Below are 25,521 nucleotides of genomic sequence, written 5' to 3'. Positions count from 1 at the left end.
ATAATAATTTTAAACCTAATATGGTGTATACAGTGATGGACAAGTTCTAGTTTATAATAGTTTTCCGGTACTGATTAAACTGAAAGTAAGGAAACATATTGGAGGATAGAAAATGTTTGGACTTTCATTCCCTTATGGTTTTTATTCTGCTTGGAAGTCTTGAGTGAATTTGGTTTATTTTTCGAAGCGATCATCTGGTCCTACTTCCCAATAAGTTTAATAAAAACAATAGACACCTGTCCGACAACCTTGTCTTCAAGTGGTTTCAAAGTGATGTGGATTAATGAATAGAGTATATATGTACATCTAACTATGAAATTGTAGACACCTTTTGAAACACATTTGCGGGTTCTATCAAAGTTAAACAGTGCATAATTGTATTTCCTGAACGGTTTTATCACTCTAGATAGTTAAAATATTGTACATTTGAAATTTGTGTTCATACAATACATTGGTAACGTAAGGAAAATTGCTCTTTCATCACAGCCTGCTTATCTATTTTTGATCATCTGGAAATTGAATTCTCTTGAAATGATGTGACAGATTGATGACAAACATCTTATTTGGACAATTTAGATCAACTACAAAACGAAAGGACAATTTGAATGTAGAACTCACTGATAGCTAAATCATTGGAAGAGAGTTTCCTAACTATTGAAACACACCTTGACATGCACTTGTTTTCTATGTTTTGTGAAAAACTTCAGTCAATTAACAACCTTCCTCATTTATATTTCTTACTTAAACATAATTATAGATGCAGCATACCTTATCTGTGCTACAACCTGGAGTTTGACCCATCAAATTTAACCAGTTGGTTCATTCCTGAATCTGATGATCTTTATGTAACAGTTTTCATAGAGTTTGGAACCCTAAGCCCTGATATGAGATTTGAATGGAATATTAGAGAAATGTATTCAGACGGCACACTTTTACCATTTGATCAAGTTCAACAAGATACATACACAGAAGGTAAGTAGAGAAATGAATTTTCTTTCACTTACTAGATAGTTATTTTTGACCTTACCAGATTAAAAATAATCATTCAGTAATTTTTAGAAACACCGATTGCCTCAGAATAATTCTAATAAACACGAAAAAAGGGCATTATATCCTTATGATAAATTTGGATAATGCAGTGAGAACCTGAAGACTATCAGAACTATATAGTTCCTTCTTCTAAGTTGTAATGTGCTCTTCAAACAAAGTAGGTATCCCATGTTTTATTTTATAAATAACTAGGTATATTTAACCAAAATTTCCCTAAGATGTTTAAAATTCTCTGATTTGAAGCCTGTTTTTTTTACTTGCTTCAATTTTCGCTACTTCATTGTTATCATTCTATATTGTTTTCTGTTTTGTTTAAACAGGGACATTTACATCATCATACCGAGTAAAAAAAGGGTATTTTATCAACAAGTCAAATAATGTCAGAGGATGTATTGTATGTGCTACTTTAACTAAAAACACCGACATAGGAACATCTTGTTTACGATTCAAATATTTGCCAAGACCCACACCAGGTATATGTACATATACTTTAACAGATACATATATGTGTGTAAGCTGCGTAAACTTCACTAGTATTGTTAGTCCACTGACATATACATTCTTTCGTAAGTCATTGACCATTGTTTTTATGATTTAATATTTTATCAATAATATTCGCCTAATTTTTTAACAGTTTTTGGTGGTCGTATTTCGATATTATCCTTAAACTTCGTATATTGTTCGTCCTGATAACCGTTACTCGATAACACCCCAACGGTGTATAAACCAGAAGGCGAATACGAAGTGTCGATTGCGTTTATTATTGAACCAAACATAGATACCCCAAATTACAGGCACGTTAAGCAAGCATGAAAGAGTAGTGCCGTAAAGCTAGCGAATGAGCGAACGAGAGATAGAGTAAACGATATATATATATATATATATATATATATAAATGGAAACGCATGAATCATCGAATCAATTAAGCGATTAACGCTAAGGCTAGTAGAATAAATACATGCGTAGGCAGTAAACAATGCTCAAGTGTACATAATAAAGCTACAATAGTATAGATAGATCGTTATTGTGCGAATGACTGTCCGTTAAATAAGTTAACAAAAGGCTTAGCCAAATTAGATATGAACAGGCTCAATTGTACGTGAGTTGCTATAATTTCTTTTCAAGCACTTCATGCTTATCAAAAGGATTATTTACGCACTGATTTGAGCTTTTTTACACATATGAACCGTAATCTGTTTGCTGAGAACAACTAGATGGCCATTAGAAAACAAGCTGACAGATGAATATAGAAAAATTGACTGGCTTCTACTAAAGATTCGGAATTTCGGTATTCTAAAGTAAACCAAATTGTGAGAACGAAAGAAAAGTCTAAAAGGATTCACCAAACAAAATGTAACATCAACCACAGGACACTGTCCTCCTCAAGACTTAATAACCTATAATTATTTGAAAATGGTTTCCAATAGATAAGGAAACTTGGTAAGAAGTCTCAGTTTAAATGTATTATCCTAATAGCAGTAGGAATATAGAGAAAATCAGAGATTTTATTGTTATGTAACATATAACCAACTTTTCATCAATTTACGAAAATTTTTTATTTTTCAAAACAAAATAAACTGATTATGAAAGGTGTAAATCCTAAATCAGTGTCCTAGTTCTCATTTTTCGGAAACGGTCAATATTTATATAAATAATCGATGATAGTTATTAAAAAAAGAGAAACCTGTTACACATTATTAACATTTTAATTCAACTATCTTTTTACCGGGAACTTAAATGGTAACTGATCTTCTAGCCTTTTAATTTGCATGGTAGAAATATTTTGTAGTTCAGAGTAAAGATAATCAGGTTTTTGTGTTGTGTAAGGCTTGATGTTTGATTGTGGCCGTGACTACTTTCACTAATTAGTCACTACGTTATGAATACTTACACATTTTTGAAACATTCTTCAATGAAATATTTAAACTCCTTGCTAAACATTCTTTACAGAATTATTGTTTCACTAGTTAACTGAATATTTACACTTTTTAAGAGCATAATCCAAAGTTTTTTTGAAAGTTGAATCACCCATGAAATTAATATATTTCTTCAATAAACTATAGGTGCGATGATAATGAATCTTTTTCATCAAAGATGTCGTGTGCGAGACCGAAGGCCCTGGGTCCGAATCCCGCGAGAGGGATCGTGGATGCGCACTACTGAAGAGTCCCACAATAGGACGAAACGGCCGTCCAGTGCTTCCACGGTTTCAGTGGTGGTCTAACATCAACCGGTTCATGATCTCAATTAAAAATAAAATATTTGTTTTGGTCCCTCTTGAGTATCAGTTTGACGACTGAATTCCTTTCACCAGTGAAAGATATTTACGAAATTTGACAGAATATTAGATTATTGGCAGTTGGATATATGAAGAAACCTTTAAATAAGTGTTTTTACAATCATGAAGCAGTTCTTCACCTTAGCTATTTATTGTTACTGATAGTCATATCTCGTTTAACAACCAATATTTGGATTCCAGTGTTAGTGAAACACTATTGAGAGTTGAACCTAGGAAAAATATTGCAAAATTAATTATTCCACTTGTTTTTCAAATATTGTGCTCATTTGATACGTTTTTCAACAATTTTATTTACTAGTTAAGAATTCATCGATCAATATTGTTCTTACAAGTGGAAATCTCCCTCAAACTTGTTTCGTTGTACCTTATATGTACAGTCCACTAGATGCTTGTGTCTATGTTTCTGATAAATTTGGGGGTTCAATAGAATTATGCTATGCGAATGTATTCGTGAGTTTTTTTTATTGATTCTTCACTTTTTATGATGAATTTCATTGATAGGCAGAAAACTAGTGATCCTGTTTATGAAAAAGTAGCCAGATAATCAGCGTTTCAGGGTCACGATTGACGAGCCCAATTAATTATTTGAATGTTTATAATGCATCACATTTCGAACACTAGGAAGTATTTTTATGTACATTATCAGAGTCGAGCAGTCTAACATGAAACGTCTAAATTAAAAGTCTCAAAGTTATCTTTTGAACTTTACATCTAGAACTAGTAAGTAGAAACAATTACAAAGGTGATGTACATCTCACTTACTTTCTACAAACTTTTGCGTATCTATAAAAACATTGTGTGTTTAACAGGCTTCTTTATAAAATTCATAATGTACTGCGAATAATCTAAGTTTATGCGTTGAAGAAACATATATAGTGTATCTGAATGAATTAAAAGATTAAAGTGCTCTTTTAGAAGCAGAAATTCTTGGCGTCTTAAGTTAATATCAGTAGAAAGACTTTCAATTTAGATATAACTTAAACAATATTTCTTTATGACGAGAGCTCTAATGACTACTTGCCCATCACTTTTAATACATCGAGACCATAAGTTATATGCTTCAAAACTGACATGAAACTCTTTGAACTTCATGAACGCAAATCGAACTAACAAAAGTGTAGTGAAGATGAAAATACAGTTCAAGAGGTTCAGCATGCTGGTAATGATCAAACTTTAAATTAAAACTGTCATTTGTTTCTTTTATTTTGGTTCTGGACCTAATACTACTATTCTTACTGTCAATAGTAATAACATAAAAAGCATTGATTAACATTTTTGATTTTAGGTTCAAGCAAAATCACTGGATCTTGTGCGTGCTGCAATACAATCACTTTTATCTGAAAAAGAAACCGAATTAAATAGATTGATTACTACTGGACAGTTAACAGAAAGTGCTGATCTAGTTACCAGTTATGCATCTGTTGTGCAAATGTTCGCTACTCTTGACATTCAGAGTAAGTATAAACTACAATGAACACTGTTCACTTGATGAGCTGTGTTAATCAGACTCAAAACTTCACACCCTTATTCTGTTCTAATGAAGGTATAGTTTTTGAATCAACTACTTTAGATGATGACAACGAATAGGTACAGAGTTTTTATTAATTTGATCTCAGTTTAAATTCCAATGAATGAACGTTTCAGCGTCCAACCAGAAACTATAATTAACGCTGTATGGAACACCTGGAAATATCTTAATTGAGTTTTTGGTGTTTGTTTAAGTGTAGGACAACCCTTGAGTCGAGTTATTATAAAACCATTCGAGTTTATCGTGTCAAGGTTGAATAAATACGAGCAACGAATTATTTAAGTGATGTTTCTGACTGTCCGACACCTCACTGTTTGGTAAATCACCCAAGCAAACTAAAAAGGACTAAACCCTACCAGATTATTCAATTTCTACCCTCTGTGAGTTCACCAAAGTAGTAGTGAGGGTAAATGTAGTAAAGACGCAGCTGTGTCATAACAAAACTTTTGGATCAAAACAGGGTTTGTCTATGATCACTGTTATCTGAGACAAATCAAGTTTGACAATAATTACATGGGTAAATAACTGGTAAACAGAAAACTAAAACTTTATTAATTATCATATAAATCATAAACTGTCAAAGCAAACGAGGCTTAGGAATGGCCCGTTTATAGTTGTTATTTCCATAGTAATACTAAACCAAAATTTTATACACAAAGAGCAAAAGAAACTCATTGGATCATTAAGAAGAATGAGACGGATCGGTGAAAAGAAATTTTCTTTTCAAAGGTGTTATTTACTAAAGCTACATAATCGAACTCAGAGTTGTTTACTCTGTTTTAATAAATAATGATATTGAATAGATGTTAGATCATCAGCAAATCAATATTTAGACATAAGTTTTAGAGGCAGCATGTGGTCCTTCAAGTTTATATAAATACTTTCCTGAAATTTTCTAAAACTGCAGTAAATTCTGTATCTCAGAGACTTCCTGAATATGTTCATTTGAGCAGACTTAACTAGTCACAACTTCTATCTCAGTATTCTAAATTCCATCAGAGTATGTAATCAGTGAATACTTCATTAATTAAACAGGTCTTCATTTCACTACTGTAGAAGCTAAGTATACGAGTTTCTTTCGACAAACATATGTAGAGTCGGAAACATTTGAGACTGTGCTTCGTTTTGTGTTTAACAGTATAAGGTTCAATAATTGTTTCTATTTTTGTCCACCTTTTTCAGACTCTACTGGTGCAAATAATGTAAGTTATATTTTTATGAATAAAACAATTTTTAATATCAACCTAAAGAATAATTAATTACTTACTATCATTTATAACTCATGATAAAGCGAACATCTGAACTAGCTCTGTTAATTGCGTGCATAGGTTCATCAAATTCTTTTTATCACTCACTTAATTGTATTAGAATGGTTTGATGGAAGAGTGTATTACTTTTGTATTTCAATAAAATTGCTAAAATGAATAGAAATGGCAACTCCCGATAATTTTCTGGCTAATCAACAATGATTTACTTCAGAGGTTACAATTATGGGTTTGACAATTTAATTAACAAATTATCTTATTTCAGACATCAACGAATGGAATGGCTCGGTGATTCGATAATTATGTTTTCAGTTTCTAATTCTATCCCTATAGTTTAGTTTTGATGAGTGCTTGAAGTCAGTCAACAACAAGCCTGCTAAATAAGTCTCGTTTTAACTAAATTTTATCAAGCTTGAGGGAAATTGTTCTCTTATGGATATTTAAACTTCGTTATTAAATTCATTTAAAGATACACACTATGCAGCCGACCGTTACTGACATAATAGTATGCTTAGTTTAGTTTTTGCATTACTAAGTCAATGAATTTTTATCAGAATTAAGGATTTGAGCTAGGCTTTAGTGACCACATGAGCATTTTGAACAAAATCATATCTTACAGAAAAAAGATGGAAATGTCACTGAAAGAAATCAGAGATAAATATTCTATTTGTAGTCAATCCTTAATTTGTTTAAGTATATCGAACCAGTATTATTCTATTCAGTTTAGATGGTGAGATGTGGTTGGGTGTTTAAAATGAATCCAACATGATTGATCAATAATGATTGCTCACTAGTGACTGGTTCCATCAGGTATTTCCTGGAGTTCTGGTGAGAAGCAGTGACCAGTGGAGTTCAACCAGGTCTGTTATGAGTTAGTAACTCACTGAAGACAATAGTGGATGTGTTGCTCAATTTCGTGGATCAGTTGAAGTCAGACATTAACACCGTTGGATGCCGGCTCATTGGTTTAGAGGTTAAGCGCTCGCGCGCGAGACTGATCGGTTCTAAGTTCGAATCTCGCGAGGCGAGGTCGTGTATTCGCACTGCTGAGGAGTCCCACAATAGGACGAAATGGCCGTCCAGTGATTCCAGGTTTTCCATGGTGGTCTAGCTTCAATTGATTCATGATCTCAATTATCAAAATTACTATAATATTCACAAAACCCCTTCTGATAATAATTCGGGAGATAAATTTCAGAAATGTATCTGAATGTTTATAATCAAATAAATTGTGTCCTGATTTACTACACTCATGTCATTTATTGGCCTTCCGTTTTCGATATTAAATATATTATAATCTTTGGTTTTAGCTAGAACAGATTTTCTCAGTATTCATGGGTTATAAAATCCTATTTATTTAAGAGAAATGTAGGCAAGACTTACAGCTAGTAAATGTTAATTTGTGAAATGTCTCACCAAGGAATATGGTTGGTTTTACTTTCGAGTAAAACTCGAATTCAAATGAAATTTTTTTCGATACTCCTTATAGTAAAACTCATGAACTGGTTATGTTTTGCGTTTTCTCTCAACAGCAAATAGGCTAACGGGAGATTTGCATCATTTCAGCTTATGATTTATTCTTTTCTTTGTAAACTAATCAGTTGAACATTCAACATAATAGTTGGCATATATCTTTCAAGCAATGGGATTGTTTAGTGGAATGTAATATTTTTCATTATGATTATCTAGTCAAGTTACTCCTGTGTATGTGAGTGTTTGTCTGATTTCTTAAGATTTATTTAGCTCTAATATGATTATCATCCTCACTACGACAATATTGGTTGTACCATCAAATATCTCTACGCTTTTCATCCTCCTTTCTTTTTGACTAATTTCGCATTTCTTAGAAAAAATTCTAGTAGCTTCATCCCATTAAAATAGTATTACCGCACGCTGGAGACTTAAAACAGTCCGAATTCGTGTGTTTCCTCAAAATGCATTTCCACAGAAATCCTTCATAAGAATGTGTAAATCAAAGAGAAAACATTTTGTCAGTTAATTTTTTTCTAGTCAAATTATTGAGATTACAATTGATTCCGTCTGTTGAGCGTTTATTCTTTTTATCCGTTGTATGCAGGTAGACAACGGTCAGCAAACAGGGTGAATTATGTAAACAACATTTATCATGCGTTTATTGGTGTTTAGGACCCCACTGTATAGTTTACTATAATACGTAAATCTAATTCTCGAAGAAGGTATCTTCTTTCTGTTAAGATATATAAGTATACCATATTTAGAACTACGGTTTTATTTCATACCTCAAGGTTGTGAAACACTGAACGTGTTAACTACACAATAATTTTTATTAGATTCTTCTATAAGTAATATATAATGATCTCAATTTATTTTCTTACAGATCTCAGATGCAACTTTAAACCGGAATTCACGTTCTTTGGTAAGTGATATTAAAAGGTGAGGCTGACTTAAATTATCAATATCTAGAACTCTGTAATCCAATTACTTATTAAGGATGATGTTTCTGAGATAATGTTCTCTGAAATTTGGTTGTTATAGCATCCATTTCAGTTTCATGTTAAACCTAGAATTTTAGCCCAGAACACATCGATGACTACAAAATATTTATTTATTAACAACACCGGTAAAATGAATAATTGGCTTCTCACAGTGATAACCATAATCTGATTATTACACATTTTGGTGGAAATTGATTAGCAACACTTATTGAGCCAATTAATAAGATCGAATGTACTATTTTGAAGGGTGAATAACAAAATGAATGCAGATTTATACGTTAGGTCATTAGTCATGATTTTTACAAGTCGGTTAAGAAAATTGTGGGGCGGATGTTAGGATGTTCAATCCTGTTAGATACGTTTAAGAAACTAAAACTCTCTATCAGAGGGTTTACTTATACGTATTTCATGGATTGTATTTGTTTTCTTCGTGGAAATTTATCTTTTTTATTCCTTAAGTAATCAGGGGAACATAATCAATTTTGGATATCGCTAAAATGAGTCCGAACGACCATAGGATCTAGTCCAGGAATGAATAATAAGTAACAGAAATAACTGACTCATTGTCATTAATGAATATATTTAAGAATAATAATCTACATGAACCTGAATCTATTTCCATTTTCTCATTTGAGACTATTTCACCTAATTCCTCTTATATGATTGAACTTATCATTTAAGTTTGAATTTGGTCATTTATGATTACCTGATAATATATTTCGACAGATTAGTTTTGAGCAGAAGGAAATAACTATTTTATATTCCTCATTTCCATGCAACATAATCAGAGTACAATAGGAGAAACTATTAAAATACATATAAAGAACCCACTTAATTCATTCCATCTATGAGAATTAACAAATAAAAAATTTTACCATCAGTGAACAGTATTTGAAGAAACTGTGTTTTTAATTGATCATACACAGGGAACTATTTTGATGAAAAGTATTGATTAAACAAGTTTAGCAGATATTTTTAATGAAAAAACATATGTTTAACAAGATATGTTTTCATTCAAATATGCTAACAGATGTTGACTCATGTATGTGAATGAAAACTCAAGTTTTTATGTGACAAGTGTTGAAACCATCAATTTTTTTTTTTGTGAAACATACGCTATTATAGTCCAAAGCCTAATTTAACATTTAGCAATCACCCCACTTGTTCTGAGTTAAACAGCTTCTAACAATCAGAAATGAAATAGTCGTGGCTCCTTGATGACATTCCGAGAGTTGCATCTTGAAGCTAGTCACTAGTGTGTATATGATTATTATCACTGTACACCTTTGAGAAAATTGTAGTATTTCCAAAGTTTAAATCATGAACTGATCATAGCTCGGCCATTATTAAAAACAGGAATCACTGGATAGCCATCTTGTCCTGGTGTGGCGATCCTCAGCAGTATACATCCACGATCCCTCCGTGTCGGGTGTGAAGCAGTTATTTATCAGAGACAATGAAAGATGGTCGAGAAATATCGTGCGTTGGCTAAAGTCAGACATATAAATCACTGAATGCCGGCTAAATGGTCTAGAGGTTGATACTTCGTAAGCGAGACCGAAAACCCTGAGTTCAATCTCCTGTAGTGAGGTCGTGGTTACTCACTGTTGAGACGTTCCATACTGGGACACGATAACTGTCTAGTGATTCCTAGTTTCTAACGGTAAGATCAGTTCATGATTTGAACTATGAAAATCCTACAATCTCCCAAAAGTCTGTACTGATTATACTGACTGCACACATTTTCATTGAAAGAGAAATAGACTGGTTAAACAACGTTCTACGACAACATAAAAGACATTTCTGAATGTAGCATATGCGTAAAAATACACTGTTTAAGTTACTCATGAGAACATTTTTGTAATGCAAATCATTAAAGATATTCATCTTTACGTAATAAGCTAAAACTCAATTGTAATTTCGTCACAACTGAAGTTTGAACTAGGTCGCCTACTTAAATGAGATGCAATGAGTCTCAGAACTACAATTTAATGGTTGAAAAACTAATGCTGAAACTCCTAAGATGTAGTGCTACATAACTGCACCATTTAATAATATATTATCAGTATTTGTCTGATTATTTGGATTTCAGACTGGCGAATGTTGAAAATAATTACGTCATGGAATGATCCATCTCATTACTTTACTGTCCTCTAGATTTAAGTTATATCACCTGCAATCATTTATGAGCACGGTCTTTTTAATAACCATTGACTTTTAATCCAGAAACTAGTATTTCTAACTTCAGTCATGTGTATTAATTTAGACAAGAATTTTACTGAAATATTTTACTTTTCTAGTGATATCCAATTTAGAAAGTGAATCAATATCAAGTTTATAAAACTCTTCAGTCCACCATATTTATTTATTACTTAGATCTTAATTCTTTTCTTTCTTATCATTTACTACTTTAGGTTATTCAAATGCTGGTAAATGCTGTAAATAATTTTATACCGACTGATTCAAATTCATTCATCTTAGCAATGTCATCCACTGAGAGTATACTTGACAATACCTTAGATGTGGATAGAAGTTCTCAATCAAAATTAAACGCATACTTTACAAAAGTAACTGAATCTCTAGAAGCAATTGTTTGTGGTAATACAAATCAGTTATTAAAAATGACCTCAACTATATTTCAGTCAACACTTCTTTTAGCTGAAGTAAGTTCTGAATTACTTTTTGCTAGGTTTCTAATCAAAAATGATCTTTTTCTGAATTAAGGCTATATCGAGGCAATACGCACAGTAAGCACATATGCCAATTAGAGACTGACCAGTTGCAGTCCTAACACATCGATGGGAAGATTCAAACAGAACAATACTAAGTGAATTTAAACTTCGCCCCATCGCACAAGCAAGTGGCTATCAGGACTCAGTGACCGAGTGGTTAACGCGATGGCGTTTGAAGCGAAAGGTACTGGGTTCGAGTCCTAGAGTGAACATCAATTCTGAGATGCAGGTACATCCAGCTGACGAGTCCCAAATAGGACGAAACGCGCGTTCTGGATTCCACTGCTAGTCACTATCCATCTTTGCATACCATGATATTTTTCTGGTTCATAATTTTTTAACATTCTCTTAAAAATAAATAGTGATGCAGCAAAACCAGATTCTTTCGAAAGATGTCCATTTAACACGGATTGTGTTTGACAAGTCTTTTGTTACTACCTGTTATGAATAAAGGTTAAGCTGTGAAATTTTTTTAAAACGAATAAATTACAATATATGACATTGCCCATAAATAATTTTTTAGTGTTACATAGAGTCATCTAATACTGATACGTAGCATACATTTATAAAAAAATGCCTTGGTAACAGAATAAATTTCATAGTCTGTATTGATAATAGGTAGTTGACAGGAGGGTCCAGGACTAGATTTTGTGTCGGTTGGTACTAGTCACTGGAGTGTGTCTTCAGTCTCAAGTGAATTGATGCTCACTGTGGGATCCAAATTCGTTGTCACCCAGTTTCACAGTCAGAGATGTAACTACTGGGTTATTAAGACGATAACTAATTTTTAGAACTAGGTTGTTTACAATAAATGACTAGTGATCACTGTTATGTTTGTCTAGTCTTTGATGTTGTAACTCTAACTACTTAACTCTAGAAGAAGATGATGTTAAATACCGTCAAATGGCATAATTTTTGTAAAAACCAAGATATTTTATATAAAAATTGTAAGAGTTGTTATACGGGAAACTAAATATTTGCAGGAAGGCTTGATTTTACTTTTGTATGCCAAGAATGAAGTCATTAATTGATCATTATTACCTATCCATGACCAGTCTGCTTGTTTTGGTAGTACGGTATTAAATCCTATTTTTCAATAGTCCAAATCTCTATTATATATATATATATATATTCTTCACACAAAATAACGAGTACTTACCCACTGGTTAACCATAATTTTATTTTTAGGCTGGAAATAGACAGATTAACAATCCAATCTCTTTAGATATACCAACAGATCCAGCTACACTCGATTACAATGTCGATCTCGAGAAGGCAGGTCAGTTAGTGCAAAACATCTTAAGCGTATTTAATTCTATACATTTAGTCCCTTGGATAAATTTGTATGTTATAATAAGATGGAGATTATCAGAGCTATGTGATGTATTAATGTATTAATTGGAACCATCTGACCACATATATACTTTTAATCGTTTAAAGATCCCCATCATATTAAAAGACTAATATTTGAACGAAGAATATTCTTTTCGATAAATTCTCTTCAGGTTCGACAATTATATATTCATATTAATAATCCGAAAAAATGGCCAAGTTAAGGACAAAGTACATCATTTACAGTATGTAAACATAGGACTAATATCATAAGAGGTGTTCAACCAGGTCTGTTATGAGTTAGTAACTCACTGAAGACAATAGTGGATGTGTTGCTCAATTTCGTGGATCGGTTGAAGTCAGACATTAACACCGTTGGATGCCGGCTCATTGGTTTAGAGGTTAAGCGCTCGCGCGCGAGACTGATCGGTCCTGAGTTCGAATCTGGCGAGGCGGAATCGTGTATTCGCACTGCTGCGGAGTCCTACAATAGGACTAAATGGCCGTCCAATGCTTCCAGGTTTTCCATGGTGGTCTAGCTTCAATTGACTCATGGTCTCAACTATTGAAATTTAGGATTGTAAAACGAAATAGAATAAAATTGTTAATGTTGATATGACTCATATAGAATGTTAACTTGAATCTATAAATGTGTTAAGTGAAAATTTAAGATCCATGATCAGAATAAATATGGGTCAGATAGGGTGAGAGAGATATGATAGTGCAATTACAATTCGATCAAATGTTTAATGGAAGACTAAATTGTGTGAAAAATTAGTGAGACGTAATAAGGAGGGATGAATGCGAAGTGATTGAATCATGTATAGGGGAGATTAATAATGACGTTTAACCAATGATAATAATACAAAGATTTGTGAATAAAGATAGCAGAGACAATTACATTTAACTACGAAAGGTCTTAAGTATAATAACCAAATTAGGTCATTCAGTAGCTAAAATTACTATTGATTAATTGGTCTTGTGGTTGGCCAGAGGAGGAGGAATGGTTGGAGATGTTTCATTTGTACGCATAGCTCCGGTTTCTTCGTCCGGATGGCTACTGCTTCACCCGTTTGAAGGATTTTAAGCCTGGCAAGCTTAAGCAAAAATTTACTGACCCTATGAATAAATCGTTCACATATATACTTGCTAATAACATTTAAACGTGAGAAATAAAAGGTTAACCAGTCAAATGTAAGGCAAGAGTGAACAAAAATGGTGCAGTCCTGGTTATAAGATCATTCAACCTCCCCTTTCAGTATTCGAAAACAGTATTCGATGGAGTCCTGTTCTTTGAGTTGTGGAGAAATTCAAACATTTCACTTCTACCTGAAGTTTGTGCTGATGATGTCGTTCAAAAGGTCGATGAAAGCTGCACAACCAAACCATCCAGCTCAGAGAACACAACTCCATCAAAATCATCCACAAGAGCTACAAATATTCTCCACCATTCGAAAACAGTTTATTCTCACCTTAGACTACCCTGATAATATTGTTTCATTACCCGGCGTGGTAGGTTTCACATTGTTTTTCACATTTTTTAGATTATCTTTATTTCCCGATACCCTTTAATTTATCTAGTTGACTTTTTATTTTCCATGTGTAAATGTTCTTAGCAAGTATATATGTGGTTAGATTGTTCGAAATGTACTGCGCTAATATATCACATAGTTCTGGTACTGGATTTCATGTATATAATCATATGTATTTTTAAGTTTGAATAATACAAGATACAAAGTATTTGGATGACTTTTTCCGTGTTCTGGATGGTAGATTGGAAACTGGTGAAAATGTATTGATTTACTGGCTTTCTTCACAAAAGGATATTAACTAGGTCAGCGAAAATCATTTTTGAAGTGAAAGAAAATCTAAAAGCAACCATTTAACTCAACCATATATTCTAGTAGTTTGTACGCGAAACAAGTTACTGAGGCGTTTATTTGGGAATTTTCATTGTGTACCAACAACCAGATATTATTTACCATAATGCTGAAAATTTAGTTCCTGTTATCGAATAAACCTAAGAATATATTCTAATATTTGATAAATGTACAGTTGTTTTCTGAATCTTAAAGTTAATTTCTTTTCGTTCTTTTTTTTCTGGCTAATAGGTCTACAGACATCAGGTTTAGATCCTATGGTTGATTTAATGTTGCAAAATAGTGCCGATCAACAGTCATTACTGGTAGGTTTATCGTTGAGATCGTTCTAAATTCATACGAGCATGAATTTAGAATGTTTATGATAGATTATTTCTTACTAGAAAGTCAGCAATGTTAAACCAAATAAATCATTAGCCTCACTTCATACTCTTTATTTTCATTCTTTATTACTTGTGAAAGATGTTTGTTAGTCAATAGATATCACAAGAAAGTTGTGAAGATCAGTCACATGTTACTCATTTTATCTACTGCATTACATTTAATAGTACAAGTAATAAAGTTTGGCACTGAAATTGTTTCATATTGACCCATTAAAATATCTAGAAGTCATCAATTCATAGCAATCAGACTATTAGAATATGTTTGTGAGCTCTAAGAAGCTCAGAAAGAGCCGAACTCATTCCATCCAATCAGCTTTGGGAAGAATATTCCAGAATCACTACGTGTAGCTTCCCTATTGGATAATACTAATAACTCCTTGTGCGCGGATTGGATAACTAATGATGATTTCGTTTTTATTAAAAACCATAAATACCTCACCGTTTAGTACCATAAATGACACTGTGTTGGGAATAACATTCCTACTCACTAGTCTTCTGTCTTCTCTCTTGCAACGTTGCGGGTTCGATCGTTCAAGTAGTCTAGTAGTACGAGACTTAGCAAAAATCTAAAGCTCTAGATATAACAATATTTTAAACTCTCTAGTTCCTTAAATATGGGGATAGTAGCCTTGTGGAAATCCATTTATAAACGTTTGATTCAGTCTAGATTGAAAAATGCAAAGTCTTATGTTAAGGTATTTCATTTAGAAATTGATATGGCTAAAATAAAACCTTTTCATCGAATATGTTTCATTAATCAAATTTATTTTATCTTATCTATCGGATTTTGGATGAAATAGGTTGGCGAGACATTAGATATGATCCGTAAACTAATGACCACATCACAAAAAGTTACACAACGTTTGTTAATTGAAGGTGCACCGCCAATAACATTTGAGACGTCAAACGGTGTGATTAGTCTTTCTAAGATTACACCGAATAATCTGTCAAATAGAATTCCTGTATTGAATAAACTTGAAAATGGAGTTTTTGTCAACAATTTATGCGATAACATTCAAGCTTTAAATAAGAGTTGTTCAGAACCATATAGCCTTCAAGTGAGTTTATTAATGTGTAATATAATTGTATTTATTATATGGTGTTTTCAACTTAAGCTAACCACAGTCATGCAATCACCGGGAATCAAGGAGTGCTATTGCACCTTTCAAATCTGAGACAACATAGTTCTAGATACCAATGACTCATTATTGGAACAGAATCTAAAACAGCCCACATTCTCAACAAAAATGATATCGATTCAACTCCCTGACAACTGCAGCTTCTGTGATATCTGTTAAACACCACTGTCCTGATAAACTTAAATTTAATCCCAAGGATGTATTAGTTTCTAATACAGTTATAATTGAATGACTGGTGGCGGAAAAATAAGGTATCTTAAATTATGAATTGACATGAGTTTAAGTTTTCAGTTGCATATTCAGAAGTTAATGTCCTATCGAAAAGTCTGAAAGGCACATTTAATAGCATGGAATGATTTATTCTTGAGTGCTGATGAAGACTTCACGAACAAAACTTAACAAGTGTCCAATTGTATGCAACAGTATCCAACGTTTAGTGGTCATTCAACTACTGAAAAATAGTCTCATTTTTTAGTATATACATACCTAGACATGGAACTGGTTACATTAGATATCAGTAATTACATTTTTCTTCGAAAGGTTAAGTATACCTGAATAATATTCAGTTAGACAAATTGAAGCACAGTCAGCAGTAATGATCACAACAGAAACAATCAGGCACTATTTGGAATGGTAAACGATGGAAATTTGGTCAAAAAATATAGTTTGTTATTCCTACTGTAAACATGCTGACGGTTGGTGACAGATAAGCAATACTAACTACTTCTACAAATTGATTGTATAGAGAAGTGGTAAGATACGGTAAATCATAAGAGTATAATCTCTAAAAAGTTCTCAAACTTGACCATTTTTGTAACCACATAATATAAGACTTATGATTAAGAGCTTGAAGAATGAACACTGAGACTCTAGTTGGTTTTCAAAATATATTGAATAAAGATTCCAGTTTACTGGTACATTGTTTAAACTTTTCAGACTGTCCATAAAGCCTAGTTTCAAACTCTAACTAGCTATCGAATAATTGATATCATTTTCACTAGCCAACGGATTTTACCGACACACATGTCAGAGAAATGAAACTGTTGTTGGACATTTGTTCACGGAATTACTTACGCGATGAACTGAAAAAATTAAATTAAGTTGTGTAAATAAATTAACATATTATTTATACCTAAACAATGACATGACAGTATGAAAAGTTTGCATGCTGGGGTTCATATATTTAGGTAGATGAAATTAAAGTGGGAAAATGTATATTGGTAAAAGATAAAATGTTGGGACGTTAAGTGTTTCATTAGAGAAGTAATAAGACGGATACTGTATACAATATCTCATGTCCCAGGTAGCAAGAATTAAAAAGAACACTTTACACCAAGAATTCTGTTTAGAAGTAGAAGTGATTCTATAAATTTCATTGAACGATAACACGATAGAAATAAGCTATCTACTGACTAAAGTAGGAAACACTGACCAATCAATCTTAGAATTTAGCTCAAACATAAAGTTTTGCCTAAAGCCCTGGCTACAAGAGATTTCATATTAACAGAAAGCAGTATTTGTATACTACAAAAAATACAACTAACGAAACTCTAACCTTCAGTTATTTCAATAACCATTCAAGTGATGTCATGCCCTAGAAACTGTATGTTTAACATAAATAAGTTGTTTAAATGGAAACAGTTGATTTTTGAATTTGTTTTCCCGGCGAAATTATGTAATAATTACTCAGTAAAAAGTACTGAGAATTCATGTATCCATATGAATAAGTTTTATTATAAAATCACTATTCTTATTTTTAGACATTCTTATCAAAAACAAACCTGTTCTCATTTCGTACTGGTTCATCTATACCAATTCCATTTCATACTGAAACTATTTCACTGATTTTATACGATAGCAAACCAGTTACCATTAGAAATGTCAAAGAAATAGTTGAAGGAATTGTTCACAGGGTAATTTTTTGATTTTTTTCTTATATGTAATACTACTGTTTGATTAACTCATCATCTCGCTAGGCGGGATCGTGGATTCGCACTGCTGAGGAGTCCCACATTAGGACGAAACGGCCATCCAGTGCTTCCAGGTTTTCCATGGTGGTCTAGCTTTAATTGATTCATGATCTCAACTATTAAAATTATACAAAATTGTTTGTAAAACCAACTCCAGTTTTTAAAATTAGATGCACTTAGAGAATGCCAATATCTTTTTTCATCGGATTTTATTTTGAAAAGGTCAAAAGCAAAGATTCTAACAGAATAGCATGGATTCATTTTATTTCGTTGGTTTTCGTTAGCTGCTTACAATATGTGGTATTTGAAATCATAATTACAAAATGGGTTTACATTGTTTACATGAAAGAGTTTAGTTGGAAGTTATGTTGAAAGCACATTAGTATGCTATAGCAAGGGTGTAAATAAATTTAATAGACTGATTGTTGTAAATATATACCTCATGTAAAAAAACAAAACATACTACAACACTGATTGTGACAACAGTCTAAACAACCAGAAACAAGTGATTACATAATGAGTAAACACTGATGGGATTAAACTGAGTACAGCTCAGTTAATAAAATAAGATTACTAATCTGGAAGATAGTTGAAACAAAAACTCAATGATGTAATAAAACAAGAAAGAAGTTGAAAAAACATTTAAGATGCAACGAAGGAATATTTGTCATCAAGGCAAGCGAAGATTAATAACCATCTTTTCAAAACATAAGTCAGATTTTTGACGCCTGATAGCAACGGCTTCAGAAGACTGGAGTTTGGCTGCTTACTTATCACCTTGAAAGATTGCAAGGTATCGACCTGATATCCAGCATCCAAGAGATGTTTGGTAACTGCACTGTTTACAGTCTTTCTTCCCCTTGTTCTGAGACTTTTTAGAACATGCACAAAAGGTATGGATAGGATCTTATTTTCTTCCTCTAGTGTATAAAATAAACGAACTAGATAACGTTAGTTACATTGAGTAAATAAAATGCCAATCTATAAAGAATAAATTCTGTAAAGTATTTTAATAGGTTATAAACTACCATACGTTTTAAGTGTAGTTCAGTTTATATAAGCAATTTATTGGGTTTTTTTATATAAAAATTATGAACATACAATAATAACTAATTAGAGAGATTGTACTTATTCACTTTAATTTTCTCTTCCTCCTAAGTTATCAAATTTCAATCCCCCAATCTTTACAAGTATGGATCCAGGGACAAATCGACCGCAACTACCAGCTCCACGAATATCTGTGGACAAAACAGAAGTTTACCAAGCTCTTTTAATGAGTCAACAGGTAGTATCAAATGATGTGGCTGTATTTTTCCAGTTATACCCTGAAAATATTTCTGAATGTCCACAATATTTACTGTTTCTAAGGTAAGAATTGATAAAATCTAATTTATAAAAATAATTGTATCACTGATATGGTCAGTTTGTCATAATGTGATGAAATCTACCACATTTTAGTGCTTTTCATTGTTCAGAATTCACCAATTCGATAGTACAACATAGTAACCGGACTGTGACATTATTATTATCAGTAGTATGTGGTGTTGAAGGGTTCAGTGCTGCGTTTGGTTTGGATGCTGACTAACATTCTTTATCAAAAACTTTCTAAAGCCTCTGAGAAGTGAGATTTTCATAACTAGTTCTAATAATAAGCATTACTGTTGAGATATATAACTATTCAAAGAGTTACACACATCAGTAACTGATATCAGTGCTAAATAAATTTTATCAGTCACATTTGTAATATATTTGCTAAACAACATGGCTCAATATTACTGTTGGTTCTATTTCGGATTGAAAAGTAGAAAACTAACAAGATTCGATAGACCAAAGATGAACATCTGCTGGTATTCAAATTTTAATGCGTGCATTAAATCAACTCCAACATGAGATTGTACATGCTAGTTTTTTGTAAATGTGACATAGTTGTATTTTATATTCGTTTATTCTGTGAATGAGTCAATAACTGATATAAATTTGAGTTTCAGAACTATCGCAAATACCTGTTCTCTTAAAGTTCTATCAAATGATAACTATTAGATGATTTACAGTGGCATTTCTATCATTGTCATCATCATCGCAGATTAGTGATGGAAATCTTTCCAGCTTTGGGAAATTTTTAAACAGACTACATTGAAAACGATATTATCATTCATTTCGAATCAAGTTGGAAGATTAAAGTCGAATGAACAGTATGGAGTTTTGAATTGAATTTATGCCGGCTATGGCTAACAAACTTCCTTATGAAAGTTCGGAACAATTATCTGATTGTGCAGTCACTATGATGTGATCATATATTCACTTAATTATATAGTGTGTATCGAAAAATTTATTAGTGACTGTTAATCAATTTTCATGGCGTATTGATTGGGTGACATAAATGTACATCATATAAGTAATAATATCGGGTAACGAAAGAAACTATTTCTTTAGCGATATACCAGAAATGTTTACTTTCTCAAGTTGAACCATTAGATACCTATTACATTACATATACAATATTGGTAAAATTGACATATATTCTTCCTTTATATAGATTGGTTGATCCCCCAGTAATTTCTTTATCAAATGGAGGATATGATATGTGGACTACGTTACCTGAGGATACTTCACAATGTGGTAAGGAATTGTCAGACTACATTATGAATTTCTACTCAGTCGTTATTATACAGTTTTGCTTTGCATATTTATCAAAGTCGTTCATTTCAAACAAACATTCGGGAGTTATTCAATGGCAAATCGTAAACTGTATAAAATGTCCCAAATAGCGGTTAAACAGCTATGAAATACAAACCAAATAGGATACTGTAACAAGTTGTTAAATAAAATGAGTTCAGATGGTTATAATATAGATAGTCAAACTAGTATATTAAGAGAAATGAGGAGATATAATAAAATCTTATATTTTATATCAAAACTTTTCCAATCACATTTTCTTGTCAAGCCATTTCCTGTAAATGATCGTTTAGATAGCGTAAGGTTATCTTACTCTTCAGTAAACTGTTACATTGTTTATTCATGAAAGTGTTAATAATCATCTGACATCAGATTTTTCAGATTATCAAATTCGATAAACGATAAGTGAATTAAAACAGATTTTCTATTGTTGAACGAATTATTTTTAGGGTATTCAAGTTTTAATCAACCTGTCTAAGCATTAAATTTTGATGAATACTTAAGCATACCACTACGAAAGCATTCACTTTTGAATTTCTAAAGTAAATATATCAGTTGATGACTTATTCGACTGATATCACTCAGTGATGGCAGTTATTTATGCATTAACCTAAGATGATTAGCCTTTTAACTGATTATTACAATCGGATTTTTAGCACCAGATAGTTAATGTTCTGCAGGAACTTGTTTTGAAAATGTGGCCGTAGTCTAACAAGGTAACTTAAGAGATTTCAATAGAATTTTAGGAAGGGCAATAATATTTAAATCATAATATATTCAAACAATGTACAGTTTAACAATAAATTTAAACTATCCTGTTTGAAATCAACATCTAGATGATTGTTGAAATGTAACCGAGATTGATATAAGGTTGTACTTATGAAGATCGTCATTCGAAAACTGATATTTGTGTATTACACTTTTAGTCATTTATCCAAGTCGCACGTACGGGATAATAGTGCTGTATAAACGACAGTTTGCACCTTATTACCTAAGTGAATAACTCTTCGATAGATTATTTACTCCGTGTGTTCCAGAGGTTGATAAATTATAATTAACATACCCACGTTTCGAGACTATAAGCTACCAACTAATCCAAACTACAATAACTTCTGTCCAGTGAGTTGTAAAACACGAATTGTGCGAACACTTCTTGACAGCGATCGTAAATTCTGCTCCAATGAAAGCCTAGAAGAACTTGCTTTCATTAAAACCTGTCTAAGTGAAAATGGATGTAGAGCGAAATTCATGGAGAAGTATAACAGAACTTCCAACCATGTTAACTACGAGACAGCTAAACAGAAAACCTGCTCCCATATCTTTACTTTAATGAAGAAAAAAAATAATGAAATAAACATCGATAGAATAAATGCTGTAATGACAATCGCTAATCCAGTAGTAATGTGGTGTGTGCTACTTATACGGGCAGACATATTTAGTATGTAACAGGAATTAAAATTAGGATTCTTACTGACAGAGGAGAAACATGAGGAAACCACTTTAAACAAAATGAACTACTCCCCAAAAACAATCATAAGTCGGCCGGTCTTCTTTACTCGATATCATTGACTGTATTTACCAATTTACATATACACGCGAAGTCACATTTATTGGAAGAACAAAGAGAAAGTTATATGTTCGCAGTTCTGAGCACGTTCTAAAGAATTCGAAACTGAGAGCTACAATGGGTTTAAACAGTGCGATAGCTTTGCATTTAATTGGTACCCGGCATGTCACTGAGATTCTTTAATCATTCAGACTTATAAGCAGACAAAAAACGCGGTGCCTTCTCGGTTTTTCCGAAGCATTAGTAATTAAGGAACTCAAACCTGACGTAAGTGCCCGGAAAGAGACAGTAATGAATTTATCGTGACCTTGATAAATTCACAACTTTGATTTACCAATCAAAATATATGACTCGTTTGAAGGATCTTATATACTGTGTGTGTGACCATAATGAATCTATCATGCTGGAAGAATAGTTATATAAATCTGTACGATGCAAGTGCAAGTGGTACACAAATATAAAGTATAATAAATAGATTTAGTGAGACTATAAGAATTAGCTAATGATCTAGTAAATTAATCTGCTAAAATTATAATCTCTCATTATATTATAATGCAATGACTACAACCTTATCAAAAAGACTTATTGGAAGTTTGTATTTACAGATAAAGCTAATATATACCATTCATTTTTTATTTCACAAAATAATCAGTTATATACTTCTCTGTATTTTGTTTTAGAATTGTCTTTATTCGTTATATGTTAAGCAGTCAGTCAATCAGCAACAGCGTAGGACCACGCACATATATGCGTCGGTCCTAGTTGCCATACCTCGTTAGCACAACAAGATGAACACCGGATTCATCGAAGTAGTTAATTTAGTGGTGGTGTACGAGTATACTGTCTGTTTTTAAGAAAACTTTTAACTAATCCAACTTAATAACAATCATTTCTGTTACTGATAAAATTTGATTATCATGATTGTCATGTCCTAGTTCCGCGAGAGCGGATTCGTGGATGCGCACTGCTGAGGAGTCCCATAATAGGACGAAACGGCCGTCCAGTGCTTCCAGGTTTTCGATGGTGGTCTAGCTTCAATTGACTCATGATTTCAACTGTGAAAATACTAAATTCTCCACAAAACCTCCTCCAAGTAAAATATAACAAGAAACTTTTCATGAGCTTCTCATATCGCTTTATTAATCGACGGGAAAAAATATTTCATTTTCCTTTCCTAGTTAATATGACCACAAACCCAAATGATCCAAATTATAGATATACATTTATGCTGGATAATCGTCAACTAATGGAGCTTAGATCAACACAGAAATACAGAGAAAGATTTGAACTTCTACAAAAGTCTGTTGCTCAAACAGTTTACATTGGTTTTCGTCAGTTGAATCAGTATGAGATTAATATGTATAAAACTACAAGTCCTCCATTAATTCCTTATCCATACAGAGACCAAATAAACAACACAGCTCTTTCACGTTGGTTTTTAACATCTTGTGTATCTGGTCAAGTAGATTCTTCAAAAAGATGGTCCACAAGCAAATGCCGAGTGAGTTTCATATAATTAATAATTTTATGAACTGGATAATTAGATACATATTCATGGATTCCCCCTTAAATTATCCATGTATACAAAAGTACAGCTTTAAGTTAGACTTCATCACAAAACCTGATCAGTTGTATTAAACAAATCAAATCAGCAATAGATGAATACTTTACAAAATTCTGCGGCTTCTAAGTATTTTACCTCTATAACTATTTCTGGAAAGCAAGTAAATGATCCCTAGATTTATACATTCACTATTCGAAAACATCTCATTGGACATCGGCAAGAATTCGGAAGTCATTTTTCAAATGTAACAAACCTATGTACTGAATTTAATAAGTATTAGAATAGCATTCTTAAATGATCAGCATATTTTATCAATATAAACTCAGTGATCCAAACACTTATCTATGGGATTTCAAACTGGAATTGAGCATTTTAATTTTTAATGAATCGTATAACCAGTACTTTTTTTCTATCAGACACCAAACAATAAGCTGGGGGGAATGCATATTTAGAGTCTAAATTTATTCTACAGAAGAACAGTAGTGATTAGCTTATAATAAAAAAGTATCTATCCTTTTCTAAATAATTGTCATGGTTGATAAAAGCATTTTAGACTCACAATTGCCATCTATTTACTCAGTGCATGATTTTATACATTTAGCTATGTTTTTACACAATTTATATAATTTAATTTTGATTTAACAGGCTTTAAATAAAGGTGATTCAAATAGCCTTTTATTGAAACAAAGGCTTAAATCAGTCATCAACAAAACGGATTGTTCAGCGAAGGTCATTATCAAAGAAAGAACGAGGTCCATGCTTCATTCAAAACCCAAAAGACATGAGACGATTGTGTCACATCCCACTGCGTTTACCAATTTAAATTGATGTGTGTGGTCACACATACATAAGGAGGAGCAATCGTGATCTGAAAATTAGGGTCGGTGAACATGCACCAAAATGGTTGCAGAAACAAATAGAATCAAACGACCCGATAAGAGTAGAGGATAAATATCCATCATCCTTTATTGCCAAACATATAATCGAAACAGGCCATAAGATTGATCTTAACTCGGCTTTTGTGGTGTTGTATAAAAGTGTAAAAGGGCGTATTCTAAGGTTTACTGAAGCCTTAGCCATATGAAAATTCAAACCCCCTTTGAGTATTCAAAAACAGATTGTTCTTACCTTAAACCCACCCTGATAATATTAGCTTATTATCCAGAGTGATTACGTGTCAAATTATTTTCACATTATGTTTATTATTATTATCCTTGTCTATTCTTACCCCCCATTTCCAGTCTAGTTGACCTTTTATTTCTATATATAAACGTTCTTAACAAGTATATGTGTGATCAGATCGTTCGAAATGCATTACGCTAATATATCAGATAGTTCTGATAATCTTCATCTTCTTATTACACTATCGAAATAAAAGTGAGTGTGATAGTTGAATAAGATGATAAAGTAATAAATTATAAACAATATGAACACGAACTCTGTTTAAATAGTTTGCAATTATCAGAACATTAATTATTCGTACATATTTAGTAATAAACTTTGTTAATCATCTATACTTTTCATAGTTGAAATCATGGGTCAATTGAAGCTAGACCACCATCGAAAACCTGGAGGCACTGGACGGCCGTTTCGTCCTATTATGGGACTCCTCAGCAGTGCGCACCCACGATCCTGCACTCACGAGATTCGAACCCAACACCA

At 32.5% G+C, this 25,521-nt stretch overlaps 1 protein-coding gene across 1 annotated transcript in view; it reads left to right on the top strand.

The window, feature by feature from the left end:
* The window catches only part of Smp_165230 (polycystin 1-related), a gene marked incomplete at both ends in the record, with an annotated part of 82,802 nt that overhangs the window by 37,467 nt on the left and 19,814 nt on the right, over positions 1-25,521 (top strand). The window contains 11 exons of the mRNA XM_018789084.1: positions 853-972; positions 3,648-3,799; positions 4,635-4,803; positions 6,060-6,079; positions 8,499-8,537; positions 11,031-11,279; positions 15,744-16,001; positions 17,843-17,995; positions 19,212-19,420; positions 20,589-20,671; positions 23,474-23,796. Coding sequence (XP_018654563.1) covers positions 853-972; positions 3,648-3,799; positions 4,635-4,803; positions 6,060-6,079; positions 8,499-8,537; positions 11,031-11,279; positions 15,744-16,001; positions 17,843-17,995; positions 19,212-19,420; positions 20,589-20,671; positions 23,474-23,796 — 1,775 coding nt within the window. The remainder of the gene's footprint in view (positions 1-852; positions 973-3,647; positions 3,800-4,634; positions 4,804-6,059; positions 6,080-8,498; positions 8,538-11,030; positions 11,280-15,743; positions 16,002-17,842; positions 17,996-19,211; positions 19,421-20,588; positions 20,672-23,473; positions 23,797-25,521) is intronic.

The sequence above is a fragment of the Schistosoma mansoni genome, chromosome W (genome assembly GCF_000237925.1).
Source record: "Schistosoma mansoni strain Puerto Rico chromosome W, complete genome".
Taxonomy (NCBI): Eukaryota; Metazoa; Platyhelminthes; class Trematoda; order Strigeidida; family Schistosomatidae; genus Schistosoma; species Schistosoma mansoni.
This window is presented reverse-complemented; position numbering and strand designations above follow the sequence as displayed.